The sequence below is a fragment of the Mustelus asterias genome, chromosome 19, assembly GCF_964213995.1.
Source record: "Mustelus asterias chromosome 19, sMusAst1.hap1.1, whole genome shotgun sequence".
Classification (NCBI taxonomy): Eukaryota; Metazoa; Chordata; class Chondrichthyes; order Carcharhiniformes; family Triakidae; genus Mustelus; species Mustelus asterias.
In genome coordinates, this window is record NC_135819.1 from 16,544,950 (window position 1) to 16,564,375 (window position 19,426).

Here is a 19,426-nt window from a genome sequence, read left to right on the forward strand (position 1 = left end):
GCAGTTCCAGCACTGATCCCTGCAGAACACAACTAGCTACAGATCTCCATTCTGAAAAACACTCTTCCACCACTACCGTCTTCTATAACCAAGCCAGTTCTGTATCCATCTAGCCAGCCCACTCTGAATCCCACGTGGATTTGAGTTTTTGTATCAGTCTGCCACGTGGGACCTTGTCAAACAACTTACTAAAGTCCAGATAAACTACATGCACAGCCCTTCCCTCAACTTTCTTTGTCACCTCTTCAAAAATCTCAATCAAGTCTAAGGGTGGAAGAGAGGTAAGAAGCATTAAATGTTTTCATTTTAATAAAGTTGGACACCAAGTCACAGTGTTGGTGGCTTAAGAAAAGTACTGGGAAGATGGACGTAGTAAAACAGGGCAAGACAGTGGAGTTTGTTTAATTGGCAAAGGAAAGCCCAGTTGAAGCTGAAGAGATGCCAATGTACAACCTGTTCAGAGGATGAAAAGAATGTCCATCACGTAAACAAGCCTCCCATCCATTGACTCAGTCTACAATTACCGCTGCCTCGGCAAAGCAGCCAGCATAATTAAGGACCCCACACACCCCGGACATTCTCTCTTCCACCTTTATCCGTCGGGGAAAAAAAGAAATAAAATCTGAGGTCACGTACCGACCGACTCAAGAGCAGCTTCTTCCCTGCTGCCATCAGACTTTATGGACCTACCTCGCATTAAGTTGATCTTTCGACACACTAGCTATGACTGTAACACGACATTCTGCATACTCTCCTTTCCTTCTCTATGAACGGTCTGCTTTGTCTGTATAGCACACAAGAAACAATAATTTTCACTGTCTACTAATACATGCGACAATAATCAAATCAAAGCCTGTTCAGAGAATGAAAAGAGTGTACAACCTGTTCAGAGGGTGATTGATAAGCAGGTGTCAGATTTTTAAAAAGATTTTATTTGCATGGGTAAGTTTTACTTTGTGTACAAGGAGTCGTCGGTAAAGAGGTTAAGGTCTTAAAGCATACAGGGACAAGTCAATCTTGAGTGATGGAGATATGTAGTTTGGAAGGACCATTGCCAGGAATGGTGGCAATATGTAGAATTAGTGGTGAAGGGAGTAGCCTTTTGTTATGCAAGGTACCTCTTTCTGGGACACATTATATCCTGGGTAGCGCTACAGATGGGAGCTATGGAAAAATGGGGAGTTCCCAATACCATCAATGAAAACTGCTGAGGTTCCTGGGTATGAGTGGTTGCTACAGGAAACTTGTGCCAAACTTTAAACTGAGGTTTCTTGACTGACTGAAGTGCTGAAAAAGCACAGGAAATTTCAGTGGATGCCAGAAAGCTGTTAACCACTGCAGATTTTAATGCTGAATTATGCAAAGCAATTCAAGGTGGCCATTGATGTGGGACTGTTACAGAGAAGAGAGAGTAGAAAGATCTATTGGCTATTTTTCCAGAAAATTAAATATTCAAAAGAAATATTCAACCATCCAGAATGAGAAATTGTATTATTTTAACATTTATGTTCCCAACAATTCAGAGAATTATTTACACTGACCATAATCTAGAGGTTTCTGGAGAAGATAAAAATGTGTTTAGATAGAGCTTATTGTTACAGCCATTTAATCTGATTGTACACGTGGCAGGAGAACAGGATTGGAGATGCATTCTCATGACTTTGATACGCAAAAGGATCAAGTGCTCAACATTGTAGTTCTGTCTCTTTTCCACTGTTAAAGTTGCATTGCTTACATACAAGATAAATATCTCAAAACTAGAGGCTTTAGAAAAATGAAGCCATCTTTATTTTTGGTAAATTTTCTTTTAAAAAGGGGAGGTATGATGACAGATGCTGTTTTTATGTTTAAAAACATCAGCTTCATGCTACAGGCAGTGTGGCTGGAAGGAATGCAACTTAGATGAAGACAGCAAGATTCTGCAGGCTTTTGGAACTTCCAGAAAGTATATTTATCGTTGGGAATTGTATTTAAACTAACTACTCAGTTGGATTGTCCCTTAAAGTATCCTCTTCTCACATTTATGCCAATACAAGAAGTTCTCAGGGTCCAGTCTTGCAGCCTAACCCGACTTGGATTTTTGATCTGGAACCCTAACAGTTAGATTAATTAATCCTGTCTTGTTACATATTCCAGCTTCCACCCCCCCAGATATGTTCTGCAAACTTTCCTCAAGCTTCCTTTGCCAATGTGATTGTATGAATATTAAAATTAATCATGATTACTGAAGCACCTTTCTGCCAGGCTCAGTTTGACAGACTCTAATGCAACTTGTTTAGGGTCAAACTCCCATCACCAAGTTCTTTCTGTTGTCATTCTGAGCTGCAGATCGATTCACCATCTTGACTTCCAAGCCAGTACAAATGGAATTGGATTCAATTATCTGACTTGAAATTGATGCATGGCATTAGGTTACAGGGTGTTACTTGTTATGAAGTATTTTCCCCAAAACTGCTGTTCCAGTTAACCAGCTTCTTCCAGAAACTTGAGTGGGCGATAGATTTGGATTCTTCTTCAAGCATGAAGTTAACACAATTGAGGAATAGATTGAACTAGAATGGGGTCACTGATAAAAAGGCAGCAGTGATACTTGCTAGTTTCACTGCCTGGCTAATGCAGGCTGCTCACGCCCCGGGAAAGACTGGAGGGAACTTGTCCAATCGGTGCTTAAAACAGATTAGTTTTCTATTCTGCACCTGTAATGAGGAGCAGAGTTACTCAACATCTTTCCCAATGATAGGGGAGTCTCAATCGAGGGCATAGGTTAGGCAGGGGGTGAGATATAAAAGAGTGCAGAGGGGCATTTCCACAGGGCATTGAATGTAGATAGAATCCCTACAGTGTAGAAGGCAGCCATTTGGACCATCAAGCCTGCAGCAACCACAATCCCACCCAGGCCCTGTCCCCATTACCCGAGCTGGGTCCCCATCACACCAAGGGGCAATTTAGCATGACCAATCCACTGAACCAGGACATCTTTGGTTTGGGATGAAACCCACAGACATGGGGATAGTGAACTCCAGAGACCCAACCTGTGAATTGAACCTGGGTCCCTGGTGCTGTGAGGCAGCAGTGCTAACCACTTGTCAGGAATAAGTTGTAATTTTGTCTCTTGCATTTAGACAGTGATATTAGGGGAGAGGGAAATGGGCCAAGTGCAAGCAATTGGGACTAGCTTAATGGTAAAAATTGGATGCCATGGACAAGTTGGGTCAAAGGGCCTGTTTAAATGCTGTCCCCCTCTGACTCCATCCTGGGGTATTTATGAATACAGTAGAATATCTAAGTGCAGTACTTGTACCTCCATCTTGAATCTCCAATTCCAAATTGGACACTTTTCCAGCAGAAACACAAATCTCAGTCTAGATAGCACTGAGCAAGCAGTCAGTAAAATGCATTTACAACAGCGCACACACAATGGTGACGTGAGTTGGAGCACTACCTGGCTGAAAGATCCTGAGTAATCCCAGTACAACACCAACAAGACAAAGGAGAATCAAGTGACCTGGGGCACATGTTGGGTTGGGCCCTGGCAGAAGTTAAAGTGTGAAGGCTCATGGTATAAAGGTCTTCAGGTGACTAGCTTAGATCATGGAAAAGTCACGTGGGCTCAGATCAGTAAATGAGCTGGTCACCAAGTTCTCAGGTGCTAAACAAAAACACATTCACTTCAAATTAACACTTGGCCTAGTGGGTGACAACCACTAGTCACAAACCTTCCAATAGACTGGGCCCACTCCAGTGGGGTGAGCATCACCATTGGAGAGGAGGCAGTCCCAGCAGCCAGGCTCAGCTCCACAATGACATCCCCAGACCTGATCACACCCCCTCCCCCACACTGGGCTCTGAAACAGACAGAAAACCAGCAGCGGCCCCATCAAATCCAGAGAGTTAGTGCTTCTCAAAAATCAGTAAAGCAATCATTCAGGAGGCCCAGTTCTGTGCCGGGATTGGCTCACCCCAGCCATCAGTCCCATGGAGCCATTGAACTAACATGTGGAGGATGCATTGACCAATCAGCACTCAGACACTAGAAACAAGGAGTCAGTGCTTTATTGATCATTTGCTGACTGGTTGAACAGAGTTTGTTTGCGTTTCCTGTACAGGAACAAGGTGATCAATGAAGCAGAGATCAGAGAGACAGCTGTCACAGTCAGGGTCACAATCAGAACCACCTCAGACTCCACACCTACAAAGCAATGAGAAACCAATGGTTAGTGAAGCTAACACTGAGGGGGAAATGGAAACCAGCAGCCAGCCAACTCACCCCCTGGAGACCTCTCCTGTATCCTTCCCTCAGCCTCATTCAGGGAGGCTGTTGCCAGGTTGGTCACATCAGGATCCAGAATGAGCAGGGGTCCAAGTGAGGCCTCAGCCTCCCACTTCAATCCAGCTTCACTCTCTGCAATATCAACCATTCCAGTTAGAGAGGGGAAAGGGGGAAACTCCCACATCTAGAGGATCAATGTCCTACCAGCTTCAGCTACAAGATCTCTCCTTCCTCTGGATCCAAATCCCAAATCCCTTGTGGCCCCACAGTTCCCCATATGGCAACAGGCACAAATGTCAAAGCTCGATTCCTCCAATGGGCTCCAGCTAAACAAGAGAATTCAGTCAGTCAATCCACCAGGTTGTGCATCACTTCTCCACACAAACACATCCCTGAGAGAGAGAGGGAACTTACACATTCTGCATCTTCTGCCAAGTACAAGCTTTGTTCCTGGAATCTCTCCGATCCACTGGAGCAACTTTCAGGTGACAGGTGATGAAAATCTGAGGGACACATTCAACACAAGTGGTTATTTAGTGACTCCCTCCCAACATGGAGACCCCAATTATCAGCTTCCTCTTACCAAGGAACGCTCATCTCCAAAGAAACGGAAGGCATCCAGGTCAAAGCGGAGCTTGTCCGGCTCCCGCTCCTCTCCTGGCAACACAAAGGTTGAAAAGGAGTCCTCAGCTTTGCTGTCCAGGAGGCAACTGAAGAAAGATGGAAAAAGGGACAAGAAGTGAATCCGGAGAAGCCATTGAGATGGGAGCAGCTGGAGAAAGCAGAGAGGTCCTTACCCATTGTAGTCAATGATGCTGTATCTCGGGGTGGAGTCCTGGCCTGGCCTCAATGTAGCTACACAGCGGTCAATGTAGAGCTTCAGGGCCATGTGGTTGCTCATTGAAACAGAGGCCTCAATGTGAATGAGCTCACCCAGGGAGTAGACAGTCGAAGTACGCTCTGTAAGCCAGTCACCTGAAGGACAAGAGGACAAGGGTTGGAGACAGTGGGTGTAACTCCCAGTGAGTGAGGACAGGAAATCGCTCACCATCCACCCATCACATACCATTCATTAGGCGCAGTGAGAACGACAGATGCCCTTCTCCAGACCTGGTGGAGCTGAATGGGATCCAGGTGGGCTTGATGGGGTTACTGCTCACATTGCCCTTCCTGGAGAAACAATGGAGCCATTTTAGGACAAGGTCAGAGGTCACTAGCAGCTGGAGATCTTATTGACAATCAATTAAAGATTCTCACCTAAAATAACGACACTCAATGGGAACAACAGCTCCATTGGTTCTCACAATAACAGATTCATGATACTCTGGCCTGTGGGTCAGGTGGGTGCTGTAGATCAGGAAATCTCCAGTCATCTGAAAGAAAGCAGTTTAAGGAATAAGGAACTTATCTGACGTGAGAATGTTCTACATTGGGGTTAACAAGGAACTCATCCCATTAAAACAATTCTTCAGGGGGATTGACAGGGTCAGTGTGAAGAGGCTACTTCCCCCAAGCTGGAGAGACTATTAGAGGAGAGTCATCTCAGGACAGGGGTCAGTCATTTAGGATTAATGTGATGAGGAATTTCTTCATTCAGCAGCTGATGAATCTTTGGAATTCTCTCCAGCCCCACAGAGCTGGGAATGGTCACTCAGGATATTCAGGAGGGATTTATTTCCAGCCATCGAGGGAATCATGTTGTGGACAGGAACATGGAGGCTGTGGGAAGCTCAGTCCTGATTGTCATGACTGGGGAACAGGCTGCAGGGGCTGAATGGCCTCATCTGGTTAGCTGTGTTGCTATGCAACCTCAACCCTTACGACGAGAGATTAGCACAAGACCAGAATCAACTAAACAGGGAAGTGATGCAATAAAAGCTTCAGTTAACAGGAAGGAGCCACAAGTTGTCAGTAATTTGGAGCATGGGAATAGAACAGTTTGGAATCAGGGCCCTGTTTATTCCACTGACTGGGAAAGAGAAGTGTGGAGTTCCTCTTTCGTCCCATCCATCTCAATTCCCATTTCATTCAGACTCAATCCAATTGGGTTAAACTGGACTGAAACTCAACCCTCAGTTGAGTGGATTTGAATGAGGCAAAATCAAACTGAAAATCCTCAAAACACGAGGGAAAGCTTGGAGGAAGCAAAGAGAAGCTTCCAGAACAATGGGGTTAAAGAGACACAGACCAGTGAAAGCAAAGTACAATCCAGAATAGAAAGCTAGTTTGGGGTTTATAAAGCAGGAGACAGCTATCTCCTCAATATCAATGACATCTCACCCAGTGTTGGAGTGAAGGGTGGGGAACAACCTACAGCCCAAGCTCAGAGGCAGAGTTTGAGGATTCACATTACCTGCAATCTGCTGCCACACTCATGGAGCCCATAGTCAAAGAGGACGGTGTGGTTCTGAGAGTAGATCCTGGTTGGCCGACAACCTGCTGTCCCCAGAGTCAGATCAGCAGCTTTAACCAGGTGCCTAGTTCCAAATAAATCCAGCTGGACCCCGACCAGCAGCTTGTCCTCTCCACACTGCACCCTCACACTCTGCACTGGAGACACACGGAAATGGGAATCAAAGGGAGAGCCAGGAGGAGGGACTGTCTGAGGCCTAGGGGTGGCTTTGACTATCCATGGAAACCTCTGGCCTCGAGACTGTTGCCAAATATCAGAACAACAAACAGCTCCAACTAACACCAGCGCTGGGAAGAAAACTCTCACTCCAAAATCCCCCATCATCCCAAACAACTGAACCATCCCTTCAGGCACCAAGTAACACCTTTTATACACACAGCCCACACTCAGCTGACAGCAATCATTCCAGAAACAAGAACAACAATTGAGCCAATTAACCAGCCCCAATCTCCACAATTCGCACCAATCACACAGCATGTGGATTTATTACTGTTTTGTTTGGACCAATAGGAGTGGCTCCAATGGGGAGAGTTGTGGAAGAACAGAAGGGAAGCTGTGTGATTGGGTGGAGGGCGGAGAGATGAAATGATGAAAGGTTTTACGGGACAAAAGATAAAGACAGTGGGAATGGGGAAAGTGAAGAAACGGAATGGGTGTGATTTTCCCGGCCCGCTGCGCTGCTCGGGTAGCTCAGTGAGCTGGGGAATGTCAGCGGGAGGGAAACAAACGGGATTGGTGACCAGCGTGGGGTCAGTGGCGATCTTCCCGGTCCATTTGAAGCAGCCTGGCTCCGGGGACCAGCGTGAGGCTGATTACAATATGCAGAAGCTGCTCTGTATCTATTTAGCGAGCCCAGGACCCAATCGTCCGGGCTTGCAAAGGTTTCCCACCCTGCCAGTGCGGGTCCACACCAGTGGGGATCACGTCTGCTCTCCTATCAATGGGGACCAGGCGCGATGGTCTCGCTGGTGGGACTAGAGGCCATTGAGACCCCCTGGGGGGTTCGGGGGCAGGGGGTGTCCCAGGGAGATCAGTGCACACACAGTGGGACCCTCAGCACGCTGCTCCCCGCCTCTCGAGTGGGATTAGCCCCCCCACACCTACCGGCGTAAATCCCCTGACGGCCTCTGTGCCGTACAGAGTGCCGGAAATTCATTAAACTAAACTCGCCCACAACACAGTGCCAAAAACTGCCTTATTCCTGCACATTGGGCACTGGCACGCTGGTTAGCACTGCTGCCTCACAGCACCAGGGACCCGGGTTCCATTCACAGCCGAGGTCACTGTCTGCGCAGAGTCTGCACGTTCTCCTCGTGTCTGCGTGGGTTTCCTCCGGGTGCTCCGGTTTCCTCCCACATTCTGAAAGACGGGCTGGTTAGGGTGCATTGATCCGAACAGATGCCGGAGTGTGGCGACTTGCGGAATTTCACAGTAACTTCATTGCAGTGTGGATGTAAGCCTTACTTGTGACTAATAAATAAACTTTATACTTTAATTGGTTAGCACAAAACTGATATGTTCACATTGATGCTAGGTTTTTAACATTTTAACACATCTGGACAGAGATCCATACAGACACCTGTCTCATATAACCACCTCCAGAGAGCGATCCCCAAACAACAGAATCTCAGAGTAAGAGATTTAGTTCCTGGCGGAATACATTCTCCAACTCCAGAATGGGAAAGAGAGACAGAGAGAGTGACCTCTCGCTAAAGATTCCAAAGAGCAAACTGCTCTTCACTTCTCTGTGTAAGCCTAGCTCCACCCAGACACCCAGTCAATCAACCCAATCAAAACCTATTCTGCTAAATCCCTGGGGAAAATATTAGAAAATATTAGAACCCTGCATTATTGCAGATTAAAATAAACATTGTCGCAATACTGAGCAATTATGCTGCTGTCAAATACAGACAGACTCAGTAGTTCAGAGTGTATAGAACTGCGAAAACAGACATGGATTGGAATGTTCCAACAATGGACAGGTGTTTTACTGAGGAATTAACCATCTTGTTTGGGAGACTGAGTGGATGACATAAACACAGAGAATTTATGGACAATTTAAGTGTGAGGTGATGCACTTTGGAAGAAGAAACAAGATGAGGGAATATTTAATGAATGACAGGACACTGGGAAGCTCACAGGAACAAATGGATCTTGGGGTATTTAATCATACATCATTGAAGTCAGCAGAGCAGAGACATCGGATAGTTAAGAAGGCAGGTGGGACACTTGCTTTTATCAGTCATGGCATGGAGTATAAGAGCAAGGAGGTAATGTTGGAGCCGTACAGAATGTTGGCTCGACCACAGCTGGAGTACTGTGTGCAGTTCTGATCACCTCACTACAGGAAGGATGTGATGGCTCTAGGGGGGGTACAGAGGAGGTTCTCCAGGATGTTGCTGGGATGGAGCACTTGAGCTATAAGGAGAGACTGGATAGGCTTGGATTGTTTTCTCTAGAGCAGAGAAGGCTGAGGGGGGACATGATTGAGGTGAATAAGATTATGAGAGGTATGGACAGCGTGAGTAGGGAGCAGCTGTTCCCCTTGGTTGAGGGGCCAATCACAAGGGGGTATAGTTTTAGCGTGAGGGTCAGGAGATTCAGAGGGGATTTGGGAAAACAAAACTCACCCAGAGGATGGTGGGAATCTGGAATGCGCTGCCTGGGAAGATAATGGAGGCCGGAAAGACAGTGACCCAAGCCAGGAATCGAACCAGGGTCCTTGGCGCTGTGGGGCAGCAGTGCTAACCATTGTGCCATTGCGGAAGTGTCCAATGAGCATGAATACAGTAGTTGTTGGCACCCATGTTGTGGGCGAGTTTAGTTTAATGAATTTCCGGCACTCTGTACGGCACAGAGGCCGTCAGGGGACTTATGGCGGTGTGGGGGGGCTAATCCCACTCGAGAGACGGGCAGCAGCGTGCTGAGGGTCCCACTGTGTGTGCACTGATCTCCCTGGGACACCCCCTGCCCCCGAACCCCCCGGGGGGCCTCAATGGCCTCTAGTCCCACCAGCGAGACCATCGTGCCTGGTCCCCATTGATGGGAGAGCAGACGTGATCCCCACTGGTGTGGACCCGCACTGGCAGGGTGGGAAACCTTTGCAAGTCCGGGCGATTGGGTCCTGGGCTCGCTAAATAGATACAGAGCAGCTTCTACTTCAGGTGGCTGGCGGAGAGGAGGGCCGTGGACGCCGGGGTGACCAGGATCGGGGACGTGCTGGATGGCGGAGGAGCGGGCTGGATGAGCCCCGACGTGCTGGCTGAGCGCGCGGGGGTGACCGTCCGGCGCGCGGCCAAAGCCATCCAAGACCTTAGGACGGTCGTGCTCGGCCCCGAGTGCGCACGCGGTCTAGAGGCGGCGCAGGCGTGCGGTGGGATCCCGCCCGAGCGTTCCCCTGCTCGGACGGAATTTCACATTGGCCCGAAGCCTAGACCTCCCCCCCCGGGTCAGGTGCCCCACTGCGTGTGCCGCCTCGCGGAAATGCCCTCCGTGCCCTTTTCCACCGCGCGGAGGCGTTTCCTGTACGGGCTGCTGCTGCACACCTTTCACTACCGCGTCCTCGCCCGTCGCCCGGATACACCTTGGCGGGCCTTGTTGCCGCCGGGCGGCGGAGGTCCCCAGTGGAGGTCCCTCTACGGAGGGATCTCCCCCAATTATCTCGGGGACCTGGGGTGGAGGGTGCTGCACGCAGCAGTGCCGTACAACCGTAGGTTTTTCCGGTACACGGGCTCCCGAGACTGCCCTTTCTGTGGCCTCGTGGAGTCCGTGGACCATGTCTACGTTCTGTGTTTTAGGCTGCACACCCTTTTTGGTTTCCTCAAACACCTTTTACTGATGTTTTGTTTGCACTTCAGTCCCACGCTCCTGATCTACGGGCACCTGGTGCGGAGAGGGGCGGGTCGGGATGCCGACCTCCTCGTGAACCTGCTCCTGGGCCTGGCGAGACGCGCCATCAATAGGTCCAGGCAGCGGGCGATCGACGGGGCCGTCCATCCCGACTGTCTGCCCCTCTACCGCGGCTACATTCGCGGCCAGGTGTCTCTGGAGAGGGAGCATGCGGTGTCCACGGGCGCGGTTGACGCCTTCCGCGACCGCTGGGCGCCGCAGGGGCTGGGGTGTATTATCGACCCCGATAATCACCTTTTGGTTTGACGTTTTAAGTTTCCTTTCGACTTTGATTTTGGTTCGGGCTGTTCCCCCCTTCCTTTTGGGGAGCCGCCCCTTTTACTTTGTCCCTAAGTTAATTTGAGTTCGTTTACTTGATTGGTGCCGAAAAAGCTACTTGATTGGTGCCGAAAAAGCTCCCGGAAAACCTTTCATCATTTTATCTCTCCGCCCTCCACCCAATCACACAGCTTCCCTTCTGTTCTTCCACAACTCTCCCCATTGGAGCCACTCCTATTGGTCCAAACAAAACAGGAATAAATCCACATGTTGTGTGATTGGTGCGAATTGTGGAGATTGGGGCTGGTTAATTGGCTCAATTGTTGTTCTTGTTTCTGGAATGATTGCTGTCAGCTGAGTGTGGGCTGTGTGTATAAAAGGTGTTACTTGGTGCCTGAAGGGATGGTTCAGTTGTTTGGGATGATGGGAGATTTTGGAGTGAGGGTTTTCTTCCTAGTGCTGGTGTTAGTTGGAGCTGTTTGTTGCTCTGATCCTTGGCAACAGTCTCGAGGCCAGAGGTTTCCATGGATAGTCAAAGCCACCCCTAGGCCTCAGACAGTCCCTCCTCCTGGCCCTCCCTTTGATTCCCATTTCCGTGTGTCTCCAGTGCAGAGTGTGAGGGTGCAGTGTGGAGAGGACAAGCTGCTGGTCAGGGTCCAGCTGGATTTATTTGGAACCAGGCACCCGGTTAAAGCTGCTGATCTGACCCTGGGGACAGCAGGTTGTCGGCCAACCAGGATCTACTCTCAGAACCACACTGTCCTCTTTGACTATGGGCTCCATGAGTGTGGCAGCAGATTGCAGGTAATGTGAATCCTCAAACTCTGCCTCTGAGCTTGGGCTGTAGGTTGTTCCCCACTCTTCACTCCAACACTGGGTGAGATGTCATTGATATTGAGGAGATAGCTGTCTCCTGCTTTTAAACCCCAAACTAGCTTTCTATTCTGGATTGTACTTTGCTTTCACTGGTCTGTGTCTCTTTAACCCCATTGTTCTGGAAGCTTCTCTTTGCTTCCTCCAAGCTTTCCCTCGTGTTTTGAGGATTTTCAGTTTGATTTTGCCTCATTCAAATCCACTCAACTGAGGGTTGAGTTTCAGTCCGGTTTAACCCAATTGGATTGAGTCTGAATGAAATGGGAATTGAGATGGATGGGACGAAAGAGGAACTCCACACTTCCCACTTTCCCAGTCATTGGAATAAACAGGGCCCTGATTCCAAACTGTTCTATTCCCATGCTCCAAATTACTGACAACTTGTGGCTCCTTCCTGTTAACTGAAGCTTTTATTGCATCACTTCCCTGTTTAGTTGATTCTGGTCTTGTGCTAATCTCTCGTCGTAAGGGCTGAGGTTGCATAGCAACACTGCTAACCAGATGAGGCCATTCAGCCCCTGCAGCCTGTTCCCCAGTCATGACAATCAGGACTGAGCTTCCCACAGCCTCCATGTTCCTGTCCTCACAACATGATTCCCTCGATGGCTGGAAATAAATCCCTCCTGAATATCCTGAGTGACCATTCCCAGCTCTGTGGGGCTGGAGAGAATTCCAAAGATTCATCAGCTGCTGAATGAAGAAATTCCTCATCACATTAATCCTAAATGACTGACCCCTGTCCTGAGATGACTCTCCTCTAATAGTCTCTCCAGCTTGGGGGAAGCAGCCTCTTCACAATGACCCTGTCAATCCCCCTGAAGAATTGTTTTAATGGGATGAGTTCCTTGTTAACCCCAATGTAGAACATTCTCACTTCAGATAAGTTCCTTATTCCTTAAACTGCTTTCTTTCAGATGACTGGAGATTTCCTGATCTACAGCACCCACCTGACCCACAGCCCAGAGTATCATGGATCTGTTATTGTGAGAACCAATGGAGCTGTTGTTCCCATTGAGTGTCGTTATTTTAGGTGAGAATCTTTAATTGATTGTCAATAAGATCTCCAGCTGCTAGTGACCTCTGACCTTGTCCTAAAATGGCTCCATTGTTTCTCCAGGAAGGGCAATGTGAGCAGTAACCCCATCAAGCCCACCTGGATCCCATTCAGCTCCACCAGGTCTGGAGAAGGGCATCTGTCGTTCTCACTGCGCCTAATGAATGGTATGTGATGGGTGGATGGTGAGTGATTTCCTGTCCTCACTCACTGGGAGTTACACCCACTGTCTCCAACCCTTGTCCTCTTGTCCTTCAGGTGACTGGCTTACAGAGCGCACTTCGACTGTCTACTACCTGGGTGAGCTCATTCACATTGAGGCCTCTGTTTCAATGAGCAACCACATGGCCCTGAAGCTCTACATTGACCGCTGTGTAGCTACATTGAGGCCAGGCCAGGACTCCACCCCGAGATACAGCATCATTGACTACAATGGGTAAGGACCTCTCTGCTTTCTCCAGCTGCTCCCATCTCAATGGCTTCTCCGGATTCACTTCTTGTCCCTTTTTCCATCTTTCTTCAGTTGCCTCCTGGACAGCAAAGCTGAGGACTCCTTTTCAACCTTTGTGTTGCCAGGAGAGGAGCGGGAGCCGGACAAGCTCCGCTTTGACCTGGATGCCTTCCGTTTCTTTGGAGATGAGCGTTCCTTGGTAAGAGGAAGCTGATAATTGGGGTCTCCATGTTGGGAGGGAGTCACTAAATAACCACTTGTGTTGAATGTGTCCCTCAGATTTTCATCACCTGTCACCTGAAAGTTGCTCCAGTGGATCGGAGAGATTCCAGGAACAAAGCTTGTACTTGGCAGAAGATGCAGAATGTGTATGTTCCCTCTCTCTCAGGGATGTGTTTGTGTGGAGAAGCGATGAACAACCTGGTGGATTGACTGACTGAATTCTCTTGTTTAGCTGGAGCCCATTGGCGGAATCGAGCTTTGACATTTGTGCCTGTTGCCATGTGGGGAACTGTGGGGCCACAAGGGATTTGGGATTTGGATCCAGAGGAAGGAGAGATCTTGTAGCTGAAGCTGGTAGGACATTGATCCTCTAGATGTGGGAGCTTCCCCCTTCCCCCCTCTAACTGGAATGGTTGATATTGCAGAGAGTGAAGCTGGATTGAAGTGGGAGGCTGAGGCCTCACTTGGACCCCTGCTCATTCTGGATACTGATGTGACCAACCTGGCAACAGCCTCCCTGAATGAGGCTGAGGGAAGGATACAGGAGAGGTCTCCAGGGGGTGAGTTGGCTGGCTGCTGGTTTCCATTTCCCCCTCAGTGTTAGCTTCACTAACCATTGGTTTCTCATTGCTTTGTAGGTGTGGGGTCTGAGGTGGTCCTGATTGTGACCCTGACTGTGACAGCTGTCTCTCTGATCTCTGCTTCATTGATCACCTTGTTCCTGTACAGGAAACACAAACAAACTCTGTTCAACCAGTCAGCAAATGATCAATAAAGCACTGACTCCTTGTTTCTAGTGTCTGGGAGCTGATTGGTCAATGCATCCTCCATGTTAGTTCAATGGCTCTGTGGGACTGATGGCTGGGGTGAGCCAATCCCAGCACAGAACTGGGCCTCCTGAATGATTGCTTTACTGAGGGTTGAGAGAAACACTAACTCTGTGGATTTGATAGGGTTGCTGCTGGTTTTCTGTCTCTTTCAGAGCCCAGTGTGGGGGGTGGGTTGTGATCAGGTCTGGGGATGTCCTTGTGGCACTGAGCCTGGCTGCTGGGACTGCCTCCTTCTCTCCCATGGTGATACTCACCCCCCCCCCCTGGAGTGGGCCCAGTCTATTGGAAGGTTTGTGACTAGTGGTTGTCACCCACACGGCCAAGTGTTAATTTGAAGTGAATTTGTTTTTGTTTAGCACCTGAGAACTGTGACCAGCTCATGTACTGATCTGAGCCCACGTGACTTTTCCATGATCTAAGCTAGTCACCTGAAGACATTTATACCATGAGCCTTCACACTTTAACTTCTGCCAGGGCCCAACCCAACATGTGCCCCAGGTCACTTGATTCTCCTTTGTCTTGTTGGTGTTGTACTGGGATTACTCGGGATCTTTCAGCCAGGTAGTGCTCCAACTCGCGTCACCATTGTGTGTGCACCGTTGTAAATGCATTTTACTGACTGCTTGCTCAGTGCTCTATAGATTGAGATTTGTGTTTCTGCTGGAAAAGAGCGTGTCCAGTTTGGAATTGGAGATTCAAGATGGAGTCCCAGAGCAGGTACAGCACTTAGATATTCTACTGTATTCATAAATACCCCAGGATGGAGTCAGAGGGACAGCATTTAAACAGGCCCTTTGACCCAACTTGTCCATGGCATCCAATTTTTACCATTAAGCTAGTCCCAATTGCTTGCATTTGGTCCATTTTCCTCTCCCCTAATATCACTGTCTAAATGCAAGAGACAAAATTACAACTTATTCCTGACAAGTGGTTAGCACTGCTGCCTCACAGCACCAGGGACCCAGGTTCAATTCACAGGTTGGGTCTCTGGAGTTCACTATCCCCATGTCTGTGGGTTTCATCCCAAACCAAAGATGTGCTGGTTCAGTGGATTGGTCATGCTAAATTGCCCCTTGGTGTGATGGGGACCCAGCTCGTGTAATGGGGACAGGGCCTGGGTGGGATTGTGGTTGCTGCAGGCTTGATGGTCCAAATGGCTGTCTTCTACACTGTAGGGATTCTATCTACATTCAACGCCCGGTGGAAATGCCCCTCTGCACTCTTTTATATCTCGCCCCTTGCCTAACCTATGCCCTTGAGATTGAGACTCCCCTTTCATTGGGAAAGATGTTGAGTAACTCTGCTCCTCATTACAGGTGCAGAATAGAAAACTAATCTGTTTTAAGCACCGATTGGACAAGTTCCCTCCAGTCTTTCCTGGGGTGTGAGCAGCCTGCATTAGCCAGGCAGTGAAACTAGCAAGTATCACTGCTGCCTTTTTAACAGTGACCCCATTCTAGTTCCATCAATTCCTCAATTGTTAGAACTTCATGGTTGAAGAAGAACCAAATCTATTGCCCACTCCCAAGTTCCTGGAAGAAGCTGGTTAACTGGAACAGCAGTTTTGGGGAAAGTACTTCACAACAAGTAACACCCTGTAACCTAATGCCATGCATCAATTTCAAGTCAGATAATTTAATCCAATTCCATTTGTACTGGCTTGGAAGTCAAGATGGTGAATTGATCTGCAGCTCAGAATGACAATAGAAAGAACTTGGTGATGGGAGTGTGACCCTAAACAAGCTGCATTAGAATCTGTCAAACTGAGCCTGGCAGAAAGGTGCTTCAGTAACCATGATTAATTTTAATATTCATACAGAATCACATTGGCAAAGGAAGCTTGAGGAAAGTTTGCAGAACATATCTGGGGGGGTGGAAGCTGGAATATGTAACAAGACAGGATTAATTCATCTAATTGTTAGGGTTCCAGATCACAAAATCCAAGTCGGGTTCGGCTGCAAGGCTGGACCCTGAGAACTTCTTATATTGGCATAAATGTGAGAAGAGGATACTTCTTTCAGGGACAATCCAACTGACAGTCACTTTAAATATAATTCCCAACCATAAATATACTTTCTGGAAGTTCCAAAAGCCTGCAGAATCTTGCTGCCTTCATCTAAGTTGCATTCCTTCCAGCCACACTGACTGCCTGTAGCATGAAGCTGATTTTTTTAAAAAAAACATAACAGCAGCTGTTGTCATTCCACTTTTTAAAAAACATTTTAGCCAAAATTAAAGATGGCTTCATTTTTCTAAAGCCTCTAGTTTTGAGATATTTATCTTGTATGTAAGCAATGCAACTTTCTCAGTGGAAAAGAGACAGAACTACAATGTTGAGCACTTGATCCTTTTGCGTATCAAAGTCATGAGAATGCATCTCCAATCCTGTTCTCCTGCCACGTGTATAATCAGATTAAATGGCTGTAACAATAAGCTCTAACAAAACACATTTTTATCTTCTCCAGAAACCTCTAGATTATGGTCAGTGTAAATAATTCTCTCTGAATTGCTGGGAACATAAATGTTAAAATAATACAATTTCTCATTCTGGATGGTTGAATATTTAATTTTCTGGAAAAATAGCCAATAGATCTTTCTACTCTCTTCTCTGTAACAGTCCCACATCAATGGCCACCTTGAATTGCTTTGCATAATTCAGCATTAAAATCTGCAGTGGTTAACAGCTTTCTGGCATCCATTGAAATTTCCTGTGCTTTTTCAGCACTCCAGTCAGTCAAGAAACCTCAGTTAAAATTTGGCACAAGTTTCCTATAGCAACCACCCATGCCCAGGGACCTCAGCAGTTTTCATTGATGGTATTGGGAACTCCCCATTTTTCCATAGCTCCCATCTGTAGCGCTACCCAGGATATAATGTGTCCCAGAAAGAGGTACCTTGCATAACAAAAGGCTACTCCCTTCACCAATTCTACATATTGCCACCATTCCTGGCAATGGTCCTTCCAAACTACATATCTCCATCACTCAAGATTGACTTGTTCCTGTATGTTTTAAGATCTTAACCTCTTTACCGACGACTCCTTGTACAAAGTAAAACTTACCCACACAAATAAAATCTTTTTTAAAAATCTGACACCTGCTTATCAACCACCCTCTGAACAGGTTGTACACTCTTTTCATTCTCTGAACAGGCTTTGATTTGATTATTGTTGCATGTATTAGTACAGTGAAAATTATTGTTTCTTGTGCACTATACAGACAAAGCAGACTGTTCATAGAGAAGGAGTGTGCGCAGAATGTAGTGTTATAGTCATAGCTAGTGTGTCGAAAGATCAACTTAATGCGAGGTAGGTCCATAAAGTCTGATGGCAGCAGGGAAGAAGCTGCTCTTGAGTCGGTCGGTACGTGACCTCAGATTTTTTTTTCCCCGACGGAAAAAAGTGGAAGAGAGAATGTGTGGGATCCTTAATTATGCTAGCTGCTTTGCCGAGGCAGTGGTAATTGTAGACTGAGTCAATGGATGGGAGGCTTGTTTACGTGCTGGACATTCTTTTCATCCTCTGAACAGGTTGTACATTGGCACCTCTTCAGCTTCAACTGGGCTTTCCTTTGCCAATTAAACAAACTCTACTGTCTTGCCTTGTTTTACTACGTCCATCTTCCCAGTACGTAAGCCACCAACACTGACTTGGTGTCCAACTTTATTAAAATGAAAACATTTAATGCTTCTTACCTCTCTTCCACCCTTAGACTTGATGGAGTTTTTTGAAGAGGTGACAAAGAAAATTGAGGGAAGGGCTATGCATGTAGTTTATCTGGACTTTAGTAAGTTGTTTGACAAGGTCCCATGTGGCAGACGGCTACAAAAACTAAAATCCACATGGGATTCTGAGTGGGCTGGCTAGATGGATACAGAACTGGCTTGGTTATAGAAGATGGTAGTGGTGGAAGGGTGTTATTCAGAATGGAGATCTGTAGCTAGTTGTGATCTGCAGGGATCAGTGCTGGAACTGCTGTTTGTAGGATATATAAATGATCTGGTGGAAAATGCGGGTGGTCTGATTAATATGTTTGCGGATGACCTGAAGATTGGTGCATCTGACCAGCATGTCTTTCAGACTGGGAGGAAATTGGAGCACCCAGAACACCCATGCAGACTGTGCACAGACAGTGACCCAAGCCAGGAATCAAACTTGGGACCCTGGTGCTGTGAGGCTGCAGTGCTAACCACTGCCACCGTGCTGCCCAAGTGAGTATTATTCCTTTTTCTCAAGTGAGTAGCATTCTCGCTCCAAGCTCAGTCTGAGGTCACATACCAAATGACTCAAGAACAGCTTCTTCCCTGCTGCTGTCAGACTTTTGAATGGACCTACCTTGCACTAAGCTGATCTTTCTCTACACCCTAGCTATGACTGTAACACATTGTGCACTCTCTCCTTTCCTTCTCTATCTACAGTATGCTTTCTACAGTGTGCAAGAAACAATACTTTTCACTGTGTATTCTAATAAATCAAATGTCCATCATGAGCCTGGCAGGAATAACAGTGGCCCTAACATCTGGGTCAAGTGTAAACCATCCCCTCCATACCAACCAGTTTGACACCAATGCTGCAGTGAACCCTGGTGATCATGTGACTTTCTCAGCCGAGGTTAGGCAAATCTCAGACCATGTGATTTCCCATCCAATAGAATGGGAGCACGGTGGCACAGTGGTTAGCACTGCTGCTTCACAACACCAGGGACCTGGGTTCAATTTCCGGCTTGGGTCACTGTCTGTGTGGAGTCTGCACATTCTCCGTGTCTGTGTGGGTTTCCTCCCACATTCTGAAAGACGTGCTGGTTAGGGTGCATTGACCCAAATAGGCACCAGTGTGTAGGGGAATTTCACAATAACTTCATTGCAGTGTTAATGTAAGCCTTACTTGTGACGAATGAATAAACATGAAATAATCCTCCCTCTCCGGGGACCCCCGGCTGTGAATGTAAGTTGTTGCTCAGACTGAGGAAACGGTGTAATTAATGAACTGCTGTTGCTGTGTCTTGTTCTCTCCGACCCCAACATGACCCCTCTGCTCAAAATCACAGGCTGCGATTCTCCATTCCCGTTTTTTCCGGGTGGTTTCAGTGATATGAGCGAAAAACCTCAGGAGAATTCCCAAATCCCACTGATGTAAACAGGAGTTGCG

The 19,426-nt window shown here is 47.5% G+C and overlaps 2 protein-coding genes across 2 annotated transcripts in view; one reads left to right on the plus strand and one right to left on the minus strand.

Annotated features, from left to right (window-relative positions):
* Positions 1–401: 401 nt before the first annotated feature.
* On the minus strand, positions 402–7,025 carry LOC144507642 (zona pellucida sperm-binding protein 3-like). The gene is made up of 10 exons (XM_078234799.1): positions 6,624–7,025; positions 5,528–5,643; positions 5,337–5,440; positions 5,068–5,245; positions 4,854–4,980; positions 4,685–4,773; positions 4,475–4,596; positions 4,072–4,189; positions 3,717–3,845; positions 402–453 (listed from the first exon to the last, which is right to left on the minus strand). The coding sequence occupies exons 1-10, from the start codon at positions 7,023–7,025 to the stop codon at positions 402–404; spliced, it is 1,437 nt and encodes a 478-aa protein (XP_078090925.1).
* Positions 7,026–11,252: 4,227 nt separating this feature from the next.
* The window catches only part of LOC144507643 (zona pellucida sperm-binding protein 3-like), a 34,508-nt gene continuing 26,334 nt past the window's right edge, over positions 11,253–19,426 (plus strand). The window contains exons 1-7 of the mRNA XM_078234801.1: positions 11,253–11,654; positions 12,638–12,753; positions 12,841–12,944; positions 13,036–13,213; positions 13,301–13,427; positions 13,508–13,596; positions 13,683–13,804. Of these exons, the coding sequence (XP_078090927.1) occupies positions 11,253–11,654; positions 12,638–12,753; positions 12,841–12,944; positions 13,036–13,213; positions 13,301–13,427; positions 13,508–13,596; positions 13,683–13,804 (1,138 nt within the window). The remainder of the gene's footprint in view (positions 11,655–12,637; positions 12,754–12,840; positions 12,945–13,035; positions 13,214–13,300; positions 13,428–13,507; positions 13,597–13,682; positions 13,805–19,426) is intronic.

Excerpts from the sequence above, each read along its gene's own strand:
- LOC144507642 (XM_078234799.1), bottom strand. The coding sequence starts at position 7,025 with ATGGTTCAGTTGTTTGGGATGATGGGGGATTTTGGAGTGAGAGTTTTC. Across the intron at positions 4,981-5,067 it reads AGCATCATTGACTACAATGG|TTGCCTCCTGGACAGCAAAG; the intron begins GTAAGGACCTCT and ends ATCTTTCTTCAG. Across the intron at positions 4,597-4,684 it reads TGGCAGAAGATGCAGAATGT|CTGGAGCCCATTGGAGGAAT; the intron begins GTAAGTTCCCTC and ends TCTCTTGTTTAG.